At 33.3% G+C, this 21,168-nt stretch overlaps 2 protein-coding genes across 5 annotated transcripts; both read right to left on the bottom strand.

Moving 5' to 3' along the window:
• Nucleotides 1-1,719: 1,719 nt before the first annotated feature.
• On the bottom strand, nucleotides 1,720-8,220 carry LOC108209151 (uncharacterized). The gene is made up of 5 exons (XM_017379914.2): nucleotides 7,985-8,220; nucleotides 4,299-4,400; nucleotides 2,813-2,954; nucleotides 2,668-2,711; nucleotides 1,720-2,113 (listed from the first exon to the last, which is right to left on the bottom strand). Exons 1-5 carry the CDS (start codon nucleotides 8,069-8,071, stop codon nucleotides 1,892-1,894), a joined length of 597 nt encoding a protein of 198 aa, XP_017235403.1. The 5' UTR covers nucleotides 8,072-8,220; the 3' UTR covers nucleotides 1,720-1,891.
• A 2,783-nt stretch (nucleotides 8,221-11,003) lies between these two features.
• LOC108206298 (telomerase reverse transcriptase) lies at nucleotides 11,004-20,945 on the bottom strand. 4 transcript variants are annotated; one of them, XM_064087093.1, is made up of 13 exons: nucleotides 20,609-20,943; nucleotides 20,443-20,526; nucleotides 20,099-20,164; nucleotides 19,857-19,998; nucleotides 19,240-19,754; nucleotides 18,646-18,760; nucleotides 18,148-18,292; nucleotides 17,163-17,301; nucleotides 13,746-14,963; nucleotides 13,285-13,405; nucleotides 12,849-13,176; nucleotides 11,762-12,034; nucleotides 11,004-11,523 (listed from the first exon to the last, which is right to left on the bottom strand). In XM_064087093.1, exons 1-13 carry the CDS (start codon nucleotides 20,843-20,845, stop codon nucleotides 11,253-11,255), a joined length of 3,654 nt encoding a protein of 1,217 aa, XP_063943163.1. In that variant the 5' UTR covers nucleotides 20,846-20,943; the 3' UTR covers nucleotides 11,004-11,252. The 4 variants fall into 4 exon arrangements, with proteins under 4 accessions (XP_063943163.1, XP_063943164.1, XP_017232034.2 ...); XM_064087094.1 differs by having other exon boundaries at nucleotides 12,849-13,173; XM_017376545.2 differs by having other exon boundaries at nucleotides 12,849-13,405; nucleotides 20,609-20,942.
• Between the last annotated feature and the right edge of the window lie 223 nt (nucleotides 20,946-21,168).

The raw sequence follows: 21,168 nt of genomic DNA, 5'->3' as shown, positions 1-21,168 counted from the left end.
TCATATCAAAAGTAACGAGAATCCATATTTGCACATAAATAACAAGTATTAAATCGGGAAAATAGATTATTTTTTTTGTCAATTACCGTTCTTAGAAACTTACCACTAAATAATTATTTTACTCAATATTAATACTAATGTTATGGATGTTTGTGATATTAGAGCATCCTCGAGGTGCTCTCTAAACAAGCACTTAACTTCAAATTTAAAGAGTCAATGCAAAAATTAGAGCTCCAATATGGAAACTCTTTAAAGATTTAAGAGCTCAACATCTCTCTTCTCTTGTAAAGAGCATATAGTAGCTCTTAACTTTAATTTATGAATATAATATTTGTTTCCTTCCGGCTTTAGCTTCAACATTTTTCTCATTTTACTTTTCACTCTCATTTATATGAAAAATATTTTTTTTGTAACCGGAATATTTATACTTTTAGCAACTCACCACTAAATTATATAATATATTTTTTTCAGGTCACTACTGTTCCATTTATATTTAATTATAAATATTTTGTCAAGTTTTAATTATTGCCGTCAAAGTCGGCTACCGGTGTGGAATACATAGATGATAGATGATGTATCTTTGAACATTAATTTTAGTACTTGAATATCCTGGCTTAACCTTTTTGAATGAAATTTTCTCGATCTTTAACTATTGAATCAGTTTAGTGATTCGACATAAACATTTTAAATCACACCCTAAAAAATTCACACTACTCCTCAAGTTCAGTATGCTCAGCTTCGCAATTGATTGAAGGAGATATCACAAGATATCATATTAGTGTTATTTGAAATCTTAACTTATTTTCTTCCACAAATCACAGTAATTTAAATATATGTCCGTTATAAGTAATATATATATCTATCATGTCATCAATACACATCAACAAAGCAAAATAGTTTACGATGATGTTTTTTTATAAAATGTAATAACATAGCTAAAATGAGAAATTATGCAATGTTAGTGGTTGTATTAGTTAAGTTTATTATTTGACGGTAAATTTCTAAAAGAGTTAATAATACAGTGATAATAAAATCCATTTTTTTCTAAAAGTTAAATAGATGATTAATGGAATGTTTAGTTTAAATTCGTTTCTTAAGATAACGTTAGTGACAAGAAAAAAAATTATAATTTGTTGATAAGTTTCTAAACAGATAGATAGTTGAATGATAAAAAAAATTTCATTTTCCCTCACGCTTATTATAATTCCAAACTTATATCAAATGGCTCAAAAATACTAGGATGTCAAGATCCTTGTAATGCTCCATGCACAACCAGTTTTAAGTTCCAACATGCAACGTCGTCAAGGTCAAACTGCCCTTATTTTTAGCAAAAAACCGCTGTTCTTGTCAGCAACAAACAGAGCCTGAGTTCTTGTCTGCAACAAACAGAGCCTGAGCAAGTTTGCTGAGAATTTGATTTTCAAAAAAAATATCTTACTGGCTTTTTCACATCTCTTGTTCTCTTTCTCCCGTAGATTCATGTACTTTGACAAACATTACTGACAAGAACCGATGAGCCTAGGACTAATGACCCATATGCACATCATAAAATATCTGCCATTTCATATATTCTAGGCAAAAATTGGTAGTGAAGAATGGGCTAGAAACTGACGTAAAACATGTACATCCTGCCGCTGAAAGTTTAACATCAAAATTCAAAATAATACTTAAAAGTATATCTACTGCACAAGTATAATGAGGCGCATTATGCAACAAGAATGATAATCTGAACGGAGTCCAAAAATAATTAATACCCTTACATAGTAACGTAATATTGTCAGAATTTATCAATCTAGCAAAGCTGAATTGTAAAAGCAAAAGCAAGTATATCATGGCACATCAGAAACAATCTAAATGCTAGGTTGAATATCTAGAAGCTTGGCATCAACCATTAATTTTTTGAGTTCCCAAAGAATCTTGAAAGAGGCAAAGGACCATCAGCTTCTTCATCCCTGCACGAATGCTTGGATCTTGACCTGTGCCGTTTCTCTCTCTTCCTTCTCTTAGATCTTGATTTTGATCTTCTTGATTCTTTCCTATCACCATCATCATCACTACTAGAATATTCTGATGACGAACTTGAAGATCCTGATTCTGAAGATTTTCTAGAATGCTGGAGAAGAAATTAACCATATATAACTTAGTTGTGTTTCCACATATAACAATTTCCTTGTTTATTAAACATCCAAAGGTTCTTCGATTGTGAAATTTGATACTGGAAATTTGAACAAATCACATTGCATACTGGCATGCTATGAAGACAACACTTTTGAATAACAAGTTATATTTTTCTTCTTTTGCCAGGTCAGATCTGTAGCATGACAGGGTAGCTCAAGGTATAATTGACCAGATACATAATTAGGTCTACTGAAAAATTAACTTGGTTGGGAGTTTCTTAATTACTTCATACATATGAACTCGAGTACCTTGTACAGATACAGCAAACTGCAAAGTTCTCAACAAGTATTGATCTCTGATGTATATTAACATACTTATGATACACTATAGATTTTACTATTTGTAGTAGTCAAGAGATTATAATTAGTAGTTTTCACAGCATGAGCTTGTTAAAACTTTAATATAGGGGATGGGAAAAAAATTGGATGACTATCACAAATTTTACTCAACTAGAAAAGAGTAAATCAAACATCAAAATATACATCATACCTTTTTCTTTTTACTACTGCGTTTCTTCGAATCCTTTTCCTTGTCTGCATGAACAATATATTGATATATTATTGAATGAGAACGAACAACAGCCTTCTAATATAACCCCTAAACCCAATTACGCCCATATTAATTCAGTACATACCCTTTTTGTGACTAGATTTACTGTGCGAGTGATTTCTTCCATGTGCAAGCTTACTGGCCCTTTCAGCATCTAACTGGGCCCTGTACTCTCTCATCATTTTATCTTTATCAGCTTCTAACTCCCCCTTTCTAATTTCTTCTTCCTAGCAAATTAAGCCGTTAAACCATCTGGTAACTGTCCACTCTTAGATTTTAGCATTAACCATAGCAGATATTGATTACAAGAAAACAAAGACAACAATTTAAAATGCGTGAAAAGTAATTTAGAGTACATTTACTGGCAGGTAGAGGCCAAAGGTACCCAGATTATAAGAACTATTATTCAAGTAATATTATTGACTAGACAGAGCACTAACTTGCAGCAAACACTTGCAGAACAGTAAATTCACAACATTCAGGGCAAGGACCAAGGAGTAGCAACTCAAAAGCTATAAAATTTGAGTTGACTACAGTTTAATGGTTTTTATAATAATTTTTTTTGCACTATAATGGCCATGTTTAAAAGTGAACATTTTTTTATAAACACTTAACTTCCGTCGAATACATGCAAGCACTATTTAAATAGGAGAAATTTAGTCATAAACTGAGATTTTACCATCTTTTAAAAAAGAAAATTATTTAGGCTTATGTTCCTTACAAATGAGCATCTATTTCAACAAATCTCAGGGTGAGCGAGAATCGAAACCAACATACTTTAGTGATTTATTTCCTATAATTCACTTCCATACCAGATCTCCCTCCACATATTTTACTTCTTTCTCCTCACCTTCACTCCCACTCCTCTTCCCCCTTGGATTTTGATTTCATTTTCGCCTTCTGTTTCCTTCACTAGCATACATTATTTTTTAATGGGTGTACTGCATCTCAATTTTTAAATTTCTTATGCTCTCTCAAAATTTTACAATCCAGTGTTGCTAGATCCAAGAACACACACCTAATAGATTAAAATAAAAAATCCTTCATTAACATCTTGTCTCAAAAATCTGCACACAAGCAATTCACTGGAAATTAACCAAACCAAATTCATACCAACAATTATAAGTAGATGTATAAAAATAAAGAGTAACTCTATTAATGATAGAGACAATTTGTGCTTAAAGTAAGAGTTCATAGGATATTATACATAATACTGAACCAAATTAAAGTAATAATAATAGCATATAACTGTGCGTGTACAAACGTATGTAAAAAAAACGCTAGCACCTTGGAATTTTAGCATATATTTACTCGGTGCAAAACGAAATTAGTGGAATGACAAAAGTTATTTAAGTGTTTAAGAAAGATATTTTTAGCCAATAATATGTTCAATTGTAAAACATGACGACCTCCTAACTGCAAATAATTACACATGCCATCAAACAATAAATTTACTCTTAAGAGACAGAATTACTTATAGTAAACATCATTTATGAACGTCTCTGCACAATTAAAATATTATATCTGCATATGATCAGTTTATGCCTGCAAGTAAGCATCCAACAAATTACCTTTTGTTTCTTCTTGTAATCTTCCCATGTAACAGTGTGAGAAGTTTTTAGGCTTGCCAAACGGGCGGCATGCCACTCTGGTGAATGAAATGAACCATCCACCTGCGACTGCTTTCATCAAAAACGATACACACAAAAAGACGGGGTGGGGGACAAAATAGTGGCTAGACTAGGTTGACAATATCACACAAGTAATTTTAGACTTAAATTCTCATGGCAATACCACAATAGCTATTAATTACATGAATACAAAACACAGAATAATTTATCAAAATTATGATGGACAATTTGTAACAAATCATTATAAAACAACTAGAACCAAATATTGAATATAGATCTTGTTGCAAATCCAATAGGAAGTTATAACTCCGAAAGCTTATTGATAAAATAGAACTCAGAGTTTATTAGACTCACAACTTCTTTTTAATACTTTTAAGAAAGCATATCCGACATTATCATATTGTGCTATTGGTTCGGGCTATTAGTTCGTATAAAATCTTATAACAGCTATTAAGGGAATCTAAAACCCATAATAACTAGTGCATTCAACTTATCTATAGCAAGATGCTTGAGAGAACCTTTTAGAATTACTTACAAAAAGAATAACATGGGTTTATTTAGGGTAAGGCTGTGCTTATTTATAACATGGGTTTTGAGCTTTATTTGGGCTTGTGGGCTGTTTTTTTTAGCGCCTCGCCCTCATTTTGCCTTACCCGTGCCTCGCGATTCAGGGGTCTAGGCGTGCGCATCATTGAAGTCGATGCTCCAGGGCAGGAACCATACGCTACTGTGGCGCCTCATGTGCCGTGGCGTGCCTTTGACAACATTGCAGATAGGTACAGAGGTTCTTATTCGATGGAAGGGATTGTCATCCTGTGAACAACTTGAAGTCATTCTGGACTGATATCCTCAATCCAACCTTGAGGAAAATATTTGAGTTTGGGTGGCAGGTAATGTTAGGCTTCCTACTCGCTTTACTTAAATTAGGCGTAAGACACAATAGTTATTTTTGAAATCTGGAATTGAAGAATTGTTGGAGTAATTATAGTGGGAAAGATGGGTGGGAGCTGATTAGTTGGCCTTTCAGTTACAAATCTGCTATATATTAGGATAGGAGAGATTTAGGAGGATTTTCCTGGACTTAATAGTTACAGTTTTTCTGCATGCTTGAGGCAATAATGAATTAGAATTGAAAGGGTTTGAGGAGATCTGGTGATCATTGATCAATTGTATATCACCTACAATAATAGTATTCGCCTAACAAACAAAAGCTTCTTGGATAACTTCCAGTCTTCCATATTGCACCTCCTCCAGTTTATCAAAGTATAATTATACACATACACATATTATATACTATAACAACAGGTCTTAACACAGTGTCACGGCTGCTTTGCAATTCATTCCCATTCCATGAACCTAACAGGTTTTGCAAGCAAGTTAAGTTAATACTTTTCTTATCTCTTAGATTTAAATATTAAAGGCATAGTTCATAGTTTTGAATTTTGATCAACTATCTTGCTTTTATGTTTCACTAAAATGGCATATAGTTTATAATTCATTGGTTTGTCAATTCAGAGATTCTGATATGTTGCTCATCATGTTTTCATAAACCGCCACGTACATAATGAAAGCACAAACAAAAATATTACCTATTGAGTTTAGTTTCGATGCTGTGATGCTGTGTCTGAGTCGGAAGCTGAGATACCTGGCTTGGTTAGTTTGGCTAGTTTGTGTGTGTCTACGGTATTATTATTTTACACATTAGCTGTAAGAACCGTGATTTAATTACCAATCTAAGCAATCAGAATTTTAGAAACAGTGACTTTAAACTGCAAGGTGAGTTGTGACAAATAGTATTGGAGTGAACATCTAAATATTATATTTACAGTCATTATAAGGAACATAAATTTTTGTATCCTATTAATACAAGAATGCAATACTAGTGATTGCAATTTGCTGCCTAAAGTGGCACTTGCAATAGATTCCAGGTCACCTATGCTTATACACACTATAGACAAATCAAATCAAAACCAAGCAAGCATTATCAGAAGGATTCTCCAGGGAAGCATGTCAGGTTTCTAATTATGTTAGTTTAGTGAACTATAATCTCAGGGTTAGTTTTCATTCAATGTAATAGGTTCCAGTTAGTTGGGCATAACCAAATTGGGCATGGAATAAATTTGTACTGTCTTGTGGAATGACATTCATTATTTTCATTCCCTCCCTCCATTCCTGCCAATTTCAACCAAGATTCAAAATCAAACCTACCAATTTCAGAATAAATGCTCTGTTCTCCTTCCTACACAAATTCTACGCAAACCTTGTTGAAATTTTGTGCAAACTTCATGAAGGTTCCAGAAGTGCACTATCATTTCATACGGGAGAAGGTGTTGCAAGAGGAGATTGATCTTATAAAAGCTGATACAAATGAACAACTTGCTGATATATTTACGAAGGCACTGCCTAAGGAGAAATTTGAGTTTATTAGAGAACAACTCGGCTTGGTTTCTGAAGTTCGCACAAAGGGGGAGTGTTAAAATTTTGTGCAAACTTCATGAAGGTTCCAGAATTGTTAATAAGTCAACTACAAATTCAGAAGTTCATGTATTAGAAAGTTCTTGTAGGTTCTGCATTTAATGTAAAATTTGACTAGCCTCATGCATCTAGAATTATCTAGAACATTCTATTACTACTATAAAATGTATTGTGCCGATTTGTATTAAGACAGATTTCAGGATAAAAATCAGCATTACTCTCTAATAAAAAACAGCAGTGTTCGGTGAGTTTGTTCTGATTTTTTCTGCCTAGTTCCTTAAGTCTGATCTTGGGCAGCAGTAGTGTGTCTACTGCAGTTTAGAGAGTGGTTTGTAATTCTCTCAACAAACTTTGTCACATATAGTTTGGAGTTTGCACAGTTTCATTTCAATTAGCTTTTCCATCTCCTTCCTTCTTCATAAAGTGCATTCCATTTTAATCTCAATCACTCCTCCTAGCTGAATGGAGCATTTCTTATCAACTTTGTCTATTCCTCCAAATGAACCGGATCAGTAGTTCTGGTTTAATGGTCTAAAATATTAACTAATTCCTAAAGGTCAATCAAAACTCATCACGGAACAGTAGACCAGCAATAACCCCAGACAAATCACATATTTAAAATCAAGTCCAACTCAAGATACCTAAATAATAAACATAGAAAGAGAAGTTGCATGCTCTTAGCCCCCATTTGTTTGGCATAAAATCTTCCTCTAATTTTTCACTGACTGTATGCTAGGTTATTAGTCAACGCAAAATATTGTGCAAGTAAATATATCAAATCAATGAAAATAAAAGAAATTATATTCATTTCCCATAGTACGGTGTAAGATTTTTTGTTTGGGAAACCAAATTACTAGAAAGACATATTCTAGCAAATCTTCAACTCATATGAACAATATAATTCCAAATAATTATAAAAAATATAGATATAATAATAAATTAGGAGAAATTCACAAATACAAGAAAAAGGTTAAGCCTTGACAAGAACAGCTTGTTATACCTAAGTGAATGTAGAAAACTAGGTCCTAATAAAATAATAGACATATAGGATCTGCAAACACATAAATAACACCATTGATTATCATGAAAAGGAGCAATTGACTTAAATCAAAAGGAACTTATAAGTGGAAAGGGTATGAAAAGGTACAAACCATGCCGTCCTCGACTTCATCCGGGCCGGCAGAACTGGAACCCAGCCTTGATCGCTGCATAGCCTTGTACGCTTGATTCTTCCCCATCGCCTCTCCGATTGATTAATGATTTGTGTATAAGAATAGCGATGGATGAGGAGTTTGATTTTATTATGTTCTGCGCCCAAATAAAGTAGGAGACCACAGACACAGATAGATTGCTCCTTCTCTTGCACAATGCTGCCTCTGCTACTATTCTACTCCGCTTATCTTTCTTTCTTCCTATTACTATCATTATTATTATTATTATTATTATTATTATTATTATTATTATTATTATTATTATTATTATTATTATTATTATTATTATTATTATTATTATTATTATTCAGAAATAATAGGATCAAATAAGAAGTTCATAAATTACAAACTTCCAAACTTTTCTTTGAATTTTTTTATTATCCCAACGGTTACTCCTTAGTTATAAGAAAGTATCCAAGTTGAAAATTATTAAAAAAAAATATCATAATTTTTAAAATAACGCATAAATAAATCGTGTATTCAACATTTGTAACTAAAGTTTAACATCGACGGTAAAACAGAAACGAGGGGCGTGTAGGTGGCGCCTCTCACATCGCTCCGTTTTATTTTTCTAATTTTCTGGAATTTTTGGATGAAAAATATTAAAAATTAGAACTACCTTTTTTAGTTTCGGGTATATTAGAAGCAAGTTTCAGAATCTGATTTTGTTTCAATTTTGTTTCAGATTATTTATGGAATATAGTATCTTGAAAGTTTTAATCTGATTTTGTTTCAGATTATTCAATTATGGGAAAGACAGATTATTTATGGAATATAGTAGCTTGAAAATTTTAATCTGATTTTGTTCAGATTATTTAATTATGGGAAAGAGTAGCAAACAAGTCTCTCTCCACCTATAAATACCCGTATAGATCGTAGTATTTTGGATCATCAAAACACAACCTCCTCTCTCAATACCACAAATCTATCCGATAGTTCTCTTGCTCGATTTTTAAAGGAGAAGCGAGGGGCGTGTAGGTGGTGCCTCTCACATCGCTCTGTTTTATTTTTTAATTTTCTGAAATTTTTGGATGAAAAATATCAAAAATTAGAAATACCTTTCTCTTGCTCGATTTTTAACTCGGAGGTGTCGTTATTCTCCAACGATAAGTGAAGGTTGTTACAGTTGTTGCAAGCAAATGTAGTTATAGACCGTTATATTGGAGTCGACAAATCCAAACACGGGAAAAGAATATAGTCTTGACAGGATATCGATGGTTGATGTCAATAAATTAACTATTAATGATGTATGTTTGTTGGTTATTCTTTTATAATATTTGTTTTGTTCATCGGACGTTTGTTGTTGTTAATTTTTATATTATTTACTTTGTATACATGAAAAAATTATTCATGCATTATATGTTTGCTCCGTTCAAGCAACTTTTAAGAGGGTAGTTATATTTAAGTTAAATGTTTTTGTGCACAATCAATCTAAAAAAATTAGAGGAAGGTGACAATGTAAGAACATGATTACTTTCCCAAAAAAAATAAAATTTTAAGATTCGTCACGCTTTAAATTGTTATTTACGTGTATAAATTTATTGTCATTTTTTCACCATAAATTATAGTCCAATTTTACAATTTTATATATTAGTATTTGTATTACATCAAGATTTTTATAATATAAATTTATTTAATCGTACAAATATTAACTTGAAACATTAATATACTTTTTATACAGTCATAAAATTATTTTATTCTATAAATATTAATATTGGATCATTAATATAATTTTTATAGGCCGCCGCAACGCGCGGATTCTCAACTAGTTTATTATAATATAAGATTTAGGAGAGGAGAGAGGTTACCTAAAGATAAGGCATGGCTAGTAGATCTTAGTGATTTAGGGAATCACTAAGATACTATTGGAGTGGATTATTTTCTCATATTCCTCATATTTTGGTTTAAGACTCCAAATAAGGAAGCTGCTGGAGTTGCTCTAAGCGGAATCGGCCCTAAAGCGCTTTGATTTTGTACTAAGCGGGAGATTAATCGTTTTTGAAAACTAAGCGGACAATTAAGCGGTTGTTAAGCGGATTAAGCGATAATTAAGCGGTCAAAATGGTGTTGACTTGCTAATTTTTTTTAAAAAAAATAATTTTAAAATATTAAATTTTTAATAATATAACTATAATTATATTATAAAATTAAAAAAATATATTTTATTAAAAATATTAAAAATGCATATTCTTACCACAACATAATATTATTTTTAAATATATTAATATTATAATTAAATATTTAAATATATTTAATTAATCCGCTTATTGACCCGCTTAAAATTCCGCTTAAACGTCCGCTTTACCGCTAGAAGGTCCTCCTGCCGCTTAGAACCGATTTGCGCTTTTCATAACACTGGTCTAGAAACATAAATATTAGTCATATAATATATTTAATTTAGTTCTTATATTGAAAATTAGTTTATGTATTTTTCCAACACAATTTTAACCGATGTTCAACAAAATATGTTAAAAACTGTTGAACTCAAATTAAAAATAAAAAAAAGTTTGTAAGTTTGTATTCAAAAAATAAATGTGTATTTTGAAAGTTGTAATCTTTTTTAAAATAAAAAGTATGGTTTTAACTTGGCAAAAAATAAAAAAGAGGGTATGGTTTAGCACTCCAACCAGGTCAATAATGTCTCAGTGGAAAGCATGATTTTAGATTGTGACACGCTGGATGTCGCTCAAATAAATCACTTAGTTTTTAATTTTGTGACCGAACTCTTCCATACATGAGTAAAGATTCAAGCTACTATCAAATAGAGTGATTATAAATGTGAGTTTAAATTACCAGGAGCAATATATTTAAAAATGCAGTGCAAAAAAAAAATTGCATAGACAGAGAGTGTGCTGATTCTGGAGCCTTGTTCAAATGAGTTTTTTGGGCCTCGCCAGTGACCAAGTTCAGCAGAGATAAGCCACGCGCATCTCAACTCTACGATATCGAGTCGAAAATAAATAATAACAAAAGATCAAACCAGATATTACTAATAAAAAGATTTTTTCCAGATTATAAGCATGAACTACCAAAGAAACTGCAATCAGCAGAATACAGAAAATATGTAGTTACATAAATGTACTCTAGAAAATAAGTTGTTTGCACAGGCAATTTAATAATGAAAAATTACTTTAGACTTAAACTGACTGCTGATGCATTGTAAATCCTTTTCGAAGAAATTGCTACAGGCTGGATTAACTGTAAACACCTAATACCTGATTTTCCAAATTAGTGAAGAATGTGAATCATCAACTGCGTACTTCATTGCAGACGATACTTCTGGCCGGTCAGATCTCTGCAGTTGTTTTTTCAACAAAGATAATAACACTTTATGCCGCTGTTCCTTCCGCTTAAGAACTTTGATAAATGCAGTCAATCCAAGCCATTCAACTTCACTGTTCTTGAGTTCCAGAACTGGATGCAAGTTGGAATCAAGATGCACAGCATTCATTCTTTTTTTGATGAGATTGGTCATATATCTATGAATCATCAAATAATAGGGTATCAGATGAGTAATCCAAAAGAAAGAGGATTTTCCGGAACTTCCCAAGTAAAACATATGCAATTGCAGAAACTAAATGGAGCACTGGAGTTGTGTCGTTCAGAGAGAAGAAACAATGAAAATTTCATTAAAATGTTCTATGAATCATGAACATTTGACCTATGTAGTAAATAACAGCACACACATTAATCAAATGGCAAGGACCTATAGCATACCTTAAAGCACTGTATATGGTCTTTATGGATGATCTTGGTTCCAAACTACAGATGACAGATATGTTGGCCACATAGCAGTGGAACTTCATTGCACAAATTACAAAAGCTTGATATATGTTCAATCTGACAATAGCTGCTGAATTGATATTGGAGTCGTAAAATATGGGATGCAATTTTGGTCGCAGATAATCAAACAGCTTTGTTTCCAAACTATGACCTGGCTTATCGTCCCAGCGTACAGTAAGCGTTGAACTCAAATGGGAGTTTAGATACCTATTCACTGATAGCATGAGTAACATGTAGGAAGAAATAACAAATAGAGACAATCAGGTAAAGTGCATAGGATTTTCTAGAAGTAGCAAAATGTTGATATTTCATAATAAGAATTTAATTTCTCTAACACACCACATAATTGCTTAAAGTAGAACCAAAAAAGAGACAATTATGCTTTGGGCAAATTATTGACCTTTTCTTGTTTGTGTATAAGGTACTGTTGACGAATGAATGTTGACCATAATGAGTCTGAATATATCTGGAAGACATTAGTGGCCAAGGAGAAATAATGAACAAGGTTGGTTTGCAAAGTGAGTGACTTATAAGTTACAAAAATGACTCAGGAGTGTCATAGGAATGAAGTTAGTAAAATGTAGCCCAAAAATCATACTGCTTGTCCCTTAGAATTATGATAAAGAATTAAAGATGTGATCTATGTTCCCCGGACTCTTCATTTTGCCTCAAGTACCCATGTCGGACACTCAACACTTGGACATGGGTATGGACACTCTGACATTTTAGGCCAAAACATGTAAAATTTCAAATTATTGCCAAGTCTAACACTAAAAACGTATCTATGTTTGACACTTTTAGCCGAGGCCGAGTAACATACTGATCCTAGTTCACTTTCGTGATATAGACTATTTAAAGTTTTGTATTCGGAGATCACTGTAACATATGTAGGAACCAAGAAAACTTGGAACCTAAGCTGTCCACTATCAAAATCACGGTCTCACATTTAGTTGAAAAATTATATAATAACCATATTACTAATATAAACCACCAGCAATTAATTATATAACTGCACATCTACCTTGTGTAGTCTGCTTGAACTTCTAAAGTGCAGCAATTAATTAACAAACCACTCCAACAGACATATGAAGCGCCATCGTCAAGTACATGAAACCTGCTTTGTTGAATTTTCAACATATTTCCAACATCAAAGCTCAATCCAAATTTTCCCTCGTTCATAGTACAATTGTATGCAGGAAATCCTCGTTGTAACCTCGAGAAAAATCCTAAAGCCAGCTTTTTTGAAGTTGATACAAAGAAAAAGTCATCAATGTATCTGAGTACCATATATCTAGGGCATCCTGATGAGGCATCCTCCCAGATTACAACATTAGAAGAATCATGCTCTGCTGAAAAAAACTCTCTTTCAGATTCACAAATCTTCCTAATATATGGATGGAGTTTATTGTTTTCCATGTCTCCATAATATATTGAGCAGAGCAGAGGGGACAACATACTTCCTTGAGGAATCCCAACAGATTGCAAGTAGAACCTTTTGTCTATTTGCAGTACATTCTGCTTTACATGCTCATATAAAGTTGAAAAAAGCTCCTCCTTTTTTATATATTTTCTCCACTCCTGGAATATAAAAATTAATTTAGTAATAACACTTCAAAATTTCTTTTATGCATTAGATTTATATCCTGCAATTATCAACTGGCCAGCTTGAAGAAACAAAATAGTATTTCACAGCATATTGTTTATTATCAAGGATCATTTACAATTTCAAAAACAGATAATATTAACAACACAGGGCAGAACAATAAATGTGAAATGTAGAAATTTAGAGAGTTTTGATTGCATATAATTTATTCAATGCTTATGTTAATAATAAGAGAAGTAAATGGCAACAACATTATTACAAAAAGAACAACCTATACTGATAAAGGCAACTCTAAATAATTTACTACACATGTACCTTATCAACAATGACACAGTTTGAAGGACCAGCAACATCAGACATGGATTTTCTAAGTCCAGCACTCGTATCTTGAAGGCCAGAAATAATGTGCTCACTAACCCGCAAAGATTTTTTTGTACACACTACTCGATGAAACTTTTCCAAAAGATATTTATCACTTGAGAAGAAATCTTCCATCACACTAAGCAACTTATCTTGATTTACTGATTCATAAGCTTTCGATACATCAGCGACAACTATAAATAACCTAGGCATGATGCCTGAGCCACGCTTCAGAACTGACAAGAAGGAGATTAGCTTTCTGTGGACATCATTATAATCAAAAACCGAGTATCCTAACCTTTCTGGTCTCTTCAGATGTATAGCTTTCAAGACGGCATGCACATCATGAAGAACACTATTTACAGAAGAAAAAATCTTACACGCAGATTTCTTCAGAGGTAAAGATCTACTAAATTTTGATGAAGCTTTTAGATTTGCCAATGGCCTTACGCCAGTAGATTTCGGAAGAAATCTGACTTTTGAAAATCCAAATGATCGATTCCATATAATTTTGAGAACTGAAGCATTATTTAATAGTTCATATCTCTGGCCTTCCAGACATGCTATGTTTACGTTCACTATCTTTTTCCAAACTGAATGCTTATAGTAAAATATATCTTGTTTCCCATGCTGGCTTTCAGTGACATAGAAGTTGGCTTGCACTAATGGTAATACTAAACTAGAAAAGAACCAAAGGACCCAGCTCTGCAATATTCTTTGCTTCATAATATAAGCAGCATCATCGGCGGTATTGCATCCCTTGGTCTTTACCTTCTGCTCTTCCACGTGTCCACTGAAGTAGCACAAGGCATGTGGATTTGACAGTACTGGAAAATTCGATACTTTTAACTTCAGCATACCTTGTTTAAGAGAAAATTTCTCGAATCTTCGTAGCTTAATAAGCTTGGAAATATTCCTACATATACTTCTCTGGGCCTTGGGAGTTCCAAGCAAATTTATAGGAACAATACTTCGGCAAACAGCCCATATAAACGAAGTCACCTGCTCTTTCGTGCAATACGACTTGCTTGAAGAAAAATGAACAGCAGTCCCTCCAAAATCTTTCTCAGCTGAATTAGCATCAACACAACCAGATTCTCTAGCCGACCAATCCTTGACAAACTTCACACCAGCTTTTACCTCGGCATAATCATTTTTCATAGATAGATGACCCTGAAAACCAAGGCAGCATACATTAGATCTTAAACCTTAAATCTAAAAGTAGATGCCTAAAGAAAATTCATGAACAGCCGGCCCTTTACAAAATTTATCTTAGTTTGTAACGATTCAGTGAAAAAGTAAAATTTATACTATATATAAGAGAAGACAATAATGATCTAATCAAGTTGTTTCCTCTATATAAAGAAACATAGCACTGACTATGATGGAAGAGAAGAGAAGAAGAGCAACAACAATGTACAGGGCCTTTTTTCTTCTTTTGATTCACTGTCCTTGGCTCTTTTTCCATTCTCATTTCAAATTTAAGTGGAAGTTGCTGTGCAAGATTTGCAGGTCATGCCAGGCACCATATCCTTCACAGCTAGAGATACTAGAAATATGTTTCTAGATTTTTAATTGTTGGTGGCGCAAAACATCATCTGTGCCGCCAATTTCTGCTACTCCCTCTGTCCCATCCAATTGTTTATGTTTGGGATGGAGGGCATGACACGCATTTTAAGGCTCATATAAAGTATAGTTCCATAATTTAATTTTAAAAAAAAAATTCTGAATAAAATTTAAACATTAAACTTTTATTCAGAAAAAGAAAATTTAAAAAATAAGTTAAGGAATTTTACCTTATATGAGCCTTAAAATGCGTGCCAACCCTCCGTTCCAAACGTAAACAATTGGATGTGACGGAGGGAGTATATGATTTGAATTCATATAAAGTCTGAGGTCTCATCTTGTTGGCATATATGGGTTTTAATCGATTCCTTGGCAAAAAAAATTGCATGTGTTAAATTTTCTTATTGGTTTAAGGGTAAGGCAACTCTACAGATTAACTAAAACAAACATACCTACGCAAAAATTGTAGTTGCAATCAAATTGTGGGAGAATCAATAAGAATGAATTAAAAATAAAATAGAAGAGAGAAAATTACATTTAAAGTTTGTAGAAGTTAAGGATTGATAAGAATCGAATTTTTTTTGTTAATCATCAACATTATTATGTATAACTATAAACAAGAAAATTCTTAATATTAAGATTAAAGGCCCTTAATTTATTTTTATTTTTTTGGGGGGTGGGGATGCTCCTGTCCAAGAGAAAATAAAGCCATGGTAAAGCTCTGCCACCTAGAAATCACGAACATATATGATGCAAAACTATGGGTTATGCTGGTTTTGGTGCCTCATTTAGTCGCTTAGTCTGAATGACAGTCCTACATGTAGAGCATCTTCAAAATGCCAACTTCCAGTGGTATCTATAGCTGCTTATGATGGAACTGTAGATTCCAGGACGTTGTTTGTTTTTTTTTTGAAAATCTTGATCACACTTACATGTTATTTCAGGTACCATGCAGATTATGTGTTACTTTGTGAATTAGAAGTAATGATACATCTTTTATGTAACTTATCTTATCTGTATTCGTCGCTTAGTCTGAATGACAGTCCTATGTGTAGAGAATCTTTGAAAAGCCAATGTCCAGTAGTTTTATGTTTTGTTAGGAAATGTTGATCACCCTCCTCATGTTTTTTAAGATATCATGCAAATTATGTGCTACTTTGTATTTGAACTAATTATACATTTTTGTAACATATGATTTGTTTGGGAACTTGGAGTTCATTTTGAATTCTGAATTTGGACAAATGACATGATTGGATAATCAAGAGAACTTTGGATTTTGATTTGATCAAATTTTACATTCATTTTTTTAAATTCAAGCATAAATTTGAGAATTTAAAATGACAAATCAATTCATGTCATTTGGTGAAATTCTATATTCCCAAACACAATCTTAGGTTATTTATATAAAGTGTTTTTTTTAATATGTATTAGTAGTAAGTAAAGGAAATAATTGAATTGCTCCCTATAAAAGTAGTAGTAAGAGTGTAAACTCAAAAAATCAGGGCAACTCATCTCCAAGGCATTCAAGCGATTAGTGAAAATTGTAAGAAACTGGGCACTGTAACATTTATGACAGTATACTGTTTAATGGCCAAAAATTTGTGGACAATAATCATAATGTATACTGGTAAACTATATTTCATTTGATCTCATGTAACAAGGATCGCATAACTTAACAGAAATATTAATCTACAAGTGGACAGAAAACCTAGAACAGTGACAGGACTCTCTTAAATGTTACAACTATAGAGATCTGTTATGCCTCCAAAACATTATGTTAAAGTTGATTATTTAAAGAATACTGACCACAACTTTGGAGCTGGTGTATTCGCAAGGATATTGATCAAAAGATGGTATGGTGCAATGCTTTTCCAAAAAGCTTCCATGTTGGCACAAGTGAGCCTTGCGTATAAGTTCTTTAAGATGCTTAAGAAGTGAGTGATACCTGGTTGACCAAACATTCAATCAAACAAAAGTGTTAATAATAAAAAGATTGATACAGATCCAGTGCATTCTGCCTCATATATACTATTCCTTCTATAAGCATTTATATCACAAAAGATGAGTAAAATTGACCTTTTAGATCGTAGTCAGGTACTAAAGTATTGATAAAGAGCAAAGGCAAATGCATGTTATTACACTTAGTTACTATATATTAAGCTATTAACATAGAACACACACTTTTATGATATCATATAATATTATTGTAGTCTTCTTTTCTTTCAACCTTTGCAAATAATGTTCCTAATTTTCAGATCAAACACTTATAAAATTAAAGAGAATATTTGAATGTTTTGTAAAACGTATCGACAAGGAGAATAATAAATATAGATGATACGAATAGTGAAAGCCCTGCTTCTATGTCTAATATCATAGGTAAATTAAATTCTTTACTAGAAGACCTCTTAAAGGAATATATACAATAGCATTAGTTAATTAATATGCACCAATTATGGATATTTTAGGGAGTTGATCAATATTATATGATGCATTTAAGGACGCCCTCTAACACACCTCAAGGTTTTAGATGAGTTGGTTACTTAACATGGTATTAGAGCTCGGTCTCGAGTTCGATTCTTACCACCCCCATTTCATTAATTTGGTCAATAATGCGGGGGGACTTTGAATAATAAATGATCCATATCAATCAAGATGTCATCAGATGTCAAACCATGATACATCACTCCAAAAGAAAGCTTTTATTAGAAAAAGTTTACAGAATCTATAGGTTTGACAGAAACAAGTACAGGCTTTTATAGTGAAGTGTATGCTAGTAAGTTGTTGCACTTACAAACATTTGGATCCAGTGATACAACTATGATTGCTGTGGAAGCAGCACGTTGCTTGAGAATTGATATTGGCATCGGATACCCCAAATATATTCTTGAATAGAATATTTGCATCATATAGATTGGGTTTCAAAGAATTCAACATGTCTACAGATAGTTAAGGACTTAAGGGTAGATATACTTCTGTTTTTTGTGTAGAAAGAAGCCCGTATAAAATGAATCATGACATCTAAAGTTAGCACTTTTTTTGTGTGTGGGGATGGGGGATAAAATACATGTTTTAAAGGTCTACTTACCTCCAAATCACAACATGGGTGGACACATTTTGCATTGTACTTTATTAATATCAGATCAGGATTTTCGTATCATTTTGCAAAATTATAATCAGAAACTAATAGGAATGATACAATCGATCAAATTTTATGTTTACTACGTAACGTCAAAAGCTACATCTGATATGAACTGACGAAACAAAAAAAAAAATCAGTAAAGAAGGATACATTTGCTCGGAAAACCTGATGCATTTTCCAACTTATAGAAAATTGATTGCCTGTCAATCTGAGATCTACGGACTTTATGCATGCATTGGAAGACGGAACAACAAGAGCACGTAACCTGCATTTGGTGATATAAACCATGTGAATATATGCAGGTGTGTTCCCAACTCCCCTTCCCCAAATCCCAATATCGATAGGAAACAGTGACATGGAGTATTCATAACCAACCTTGGGTAAAGATCACTCTAAGAACGTCGCTATTCTATATGCTAAACTAACAACATAATCATGGAGGTCGAGATCAAGCATTTGCAGTGATGAAAACGTGTGTTACTAGTGACAGTAAATTCCAAATTTTATATATTCATTTTCTCTCTAACTTGCACCGGATCCATGCGGTTGGATTTCCAAATTTAATATACACAAGGTAAAACTCTCTCTTTATCAAGAAATAAAAAATATCTTATGAATTCAAAGCACTAAAATAATGTAATATGATTTCGGCTTGGCATATAAAATACTTAAAATAAGTGTGACACCTAAACATAAAGATGAGACAAATGCACTACATCCTTGTAGATTCTTTAATAGAAATACCTTTCTAGGATCTGTGAGCAGATCACCGTTTGTGTTCTGTTTGGGGCATTGAGACAGATTCGATGCCTCTTGAGAGGACTCTAATCTACGTTTTTGGTGGCGCTGCCACCTGTATTGCCTTGATCGCTTCCCATTATTATCTTTGTTGCTAAAGGACTTGACTTCTGGGCATACATCACAGGCCTCATCCGAAGCCAACAACTTACGTCTTTTTTCCCGCTGCCACTTAGATGCCTTTGAATGCTTCTTCTTATTTGGCATGCTGGTGGTTGCTGTTGCTGGACATTCACCAATCGACAACCCTCCATTATATGTGTAAGCTGCACCGGCTGTAGTTTGAGTTCCATGTACACTTGTCTCACTGCGACATTCAGCGTGAGGAGGGCTGGAGGGAGTAGAATAAGTTGGACGAGCACATCCAAAACAACTTGAGAAAGCATGAGCATCCAAAGAATCAGCATTGGATGTCATCAATGTTGAATCAACATCAATCCTTTTCCTCTTTTTTGAGGAAACTGAGGAAAAGCTCAGAGTAATTGTTATTTCATAAGGTGTATAAAAAAGCATAGTTAACTATTACTGAAAAAATGAGTAAAATAGAAGCAGGATAGCCATACCTGGCGGGTCATGGGTACGCTTGGGACACTTAAAGACTGACTGAGTCATGGGAAAGCCAGTAACTTGATGGTATTTATTACGTCCAAGAGGCAGAAAGATACAAGTCGATTTGAGTAAATAAAACATGATAGCATCTCCAAGCTGCAGCATATATTATTATATATCATATGATGATGATGACGACAGTGTTTTAAAATTAAAGAAAGAAGAGCAGTCATAAGTAAGTAAGTTGCTAACTAACCCTTTGGGAAAGAAGAGTCCAAGTGGGAGATGTTAATAAGCTTATGACTGGACTTGAATGTGTATACTGTGAGTGAATTTTGGTGAGAGACAGACAGACAATGTGAGAAAAGAGGTTAAATTAACGGATTTTCTAGTATGTGCCCAATAAACAACCACTTTTTAATTAGGTGGTAGATTCTTATTGGCTCTCATCCCATTAATAATGATGCCTCCTACACGCACAAAAAACTCCACCAATCAAAATCTCCCACCTAACTAAAAAGTAGTTAATACACACTAGAAAATCCTTAAATTAAACTATTTGACGAAGAATAATAAGATAGACAATGTGGCGTGGCGTGCCTTGTCGTAGTCATAGCATAAAACATTTTGCTGACGATCAAGTCGATGTTGAGATAACATGGTTTCAACACTCATCCGCACAATCTGAAACAAGAATCAAGTTGAATAACAATACTAGCACTAAACTGAGAGAGAAATAAAAGAATAGCTAATTGAAGAATGTTGCCTGAGATTGAGACCAGCGAGAGATGTAGGGAGGAGGAGGAGAAGGAGAGGCATTGTCGGAGATGACGACGAAGCAGTGGTTCAGAAGGTAGCGATAGTCAGGGGGATCATCAGCGGCGAGCAGAGGCAGAGGGTGGTGGTTGGGGCTTACGAGTCTTGAGATAGTACGGCGGAGAGTGGAAGCTTTGCTGCCGTATTTCCTCCACAACACCTCAGGGACCCTTTTCTTCTTCCCCATTCTACTCCCTTTCTTCTCTCCGCTTTCCAAATTTCAAACCACGCCAGGCCAGGATCCGTTTGGAGTCCTTTTTAAAGAGGGAAGTGCAAAAACGATTTTATCTCATAATTTTGAATAATTTCAATCTTATTCCGTTGTTTCGGTTCATTAAAATTTTTTTGTATAAATCCGTTTCATTAACCTTAGAAATCGAGGATCAACACAATGATAAAACAAAATAAGCGATATTTTTTATTATTATATATATTATAAACTAGATTTATTTTTAAAAAAATAAATGACATTAATCACGAAATGTGCTTATCAAGATAATTGATATACTA

This window comes from Daucus carota, chromosome 2 (assembly GCF_001625215.2).
Source record: "Daucus carota subsp. sativus chromosome 2, DH1 v3.0, whole genome shotgun sequence".
Classification (NCBI taxonomy): Eukaryota; Viridiplantae; Streptophyta; class Magnoliopsida; order Apiales; family Apiaceae; genus Daucus; species Daucus carota.
This window is presented reverse-complemented; position numbering and strand designations above follow the sequence as displayed.

Excerpts from the sequence above, each read along its gene's own strand:
- LOC108209151 (XM_017379914.2), bottom strand. The coding sequence starts at position 8,071 with ATGGGGAAGAATCAAGCGTACAAGGCTATGCAGCGATCAAGGCTGGGT. Across the intron at positions 2,955-4,298 it reads ATTACAAGAAGAAACAAAAG|GAAGAAGAAATTAGAAAGGG; the intron begins GTAATTTGTTGG and ends TTAATTTGCTAG. Across the intron at positions 2,712-2,812 it reads TAAATCTAGTCACAAAAAGG|ACAAGGAAAAGGATTCGAAG; the intron begins GTATGTACTGAA and ends TTGTTCATGCAG.
- LOC108206298 (XM_017376545.2), bottom strand. The coding sequence starts at position 20,845 with ATGGGGAAGAAGAAAAGGGTCCCTGAGGTGTTGTGGAGGAAATACGGC. Across the intron at positions 19,755-19,856 it reads GCGTACCCATGACCCGCCAG|TTTCCTCAAAAAAGAGGAAA; the intron begins GTATGGCTATCC and ends GCTTTTCCTCAG. Across the intron at positions 13,406-13,745 it reads ACTGTGTCATTGTTGATAAG|GAGTGGAGAAAATATATAAA; the intron begins GTACATGTGTAG and ends TTTATATTCCAG.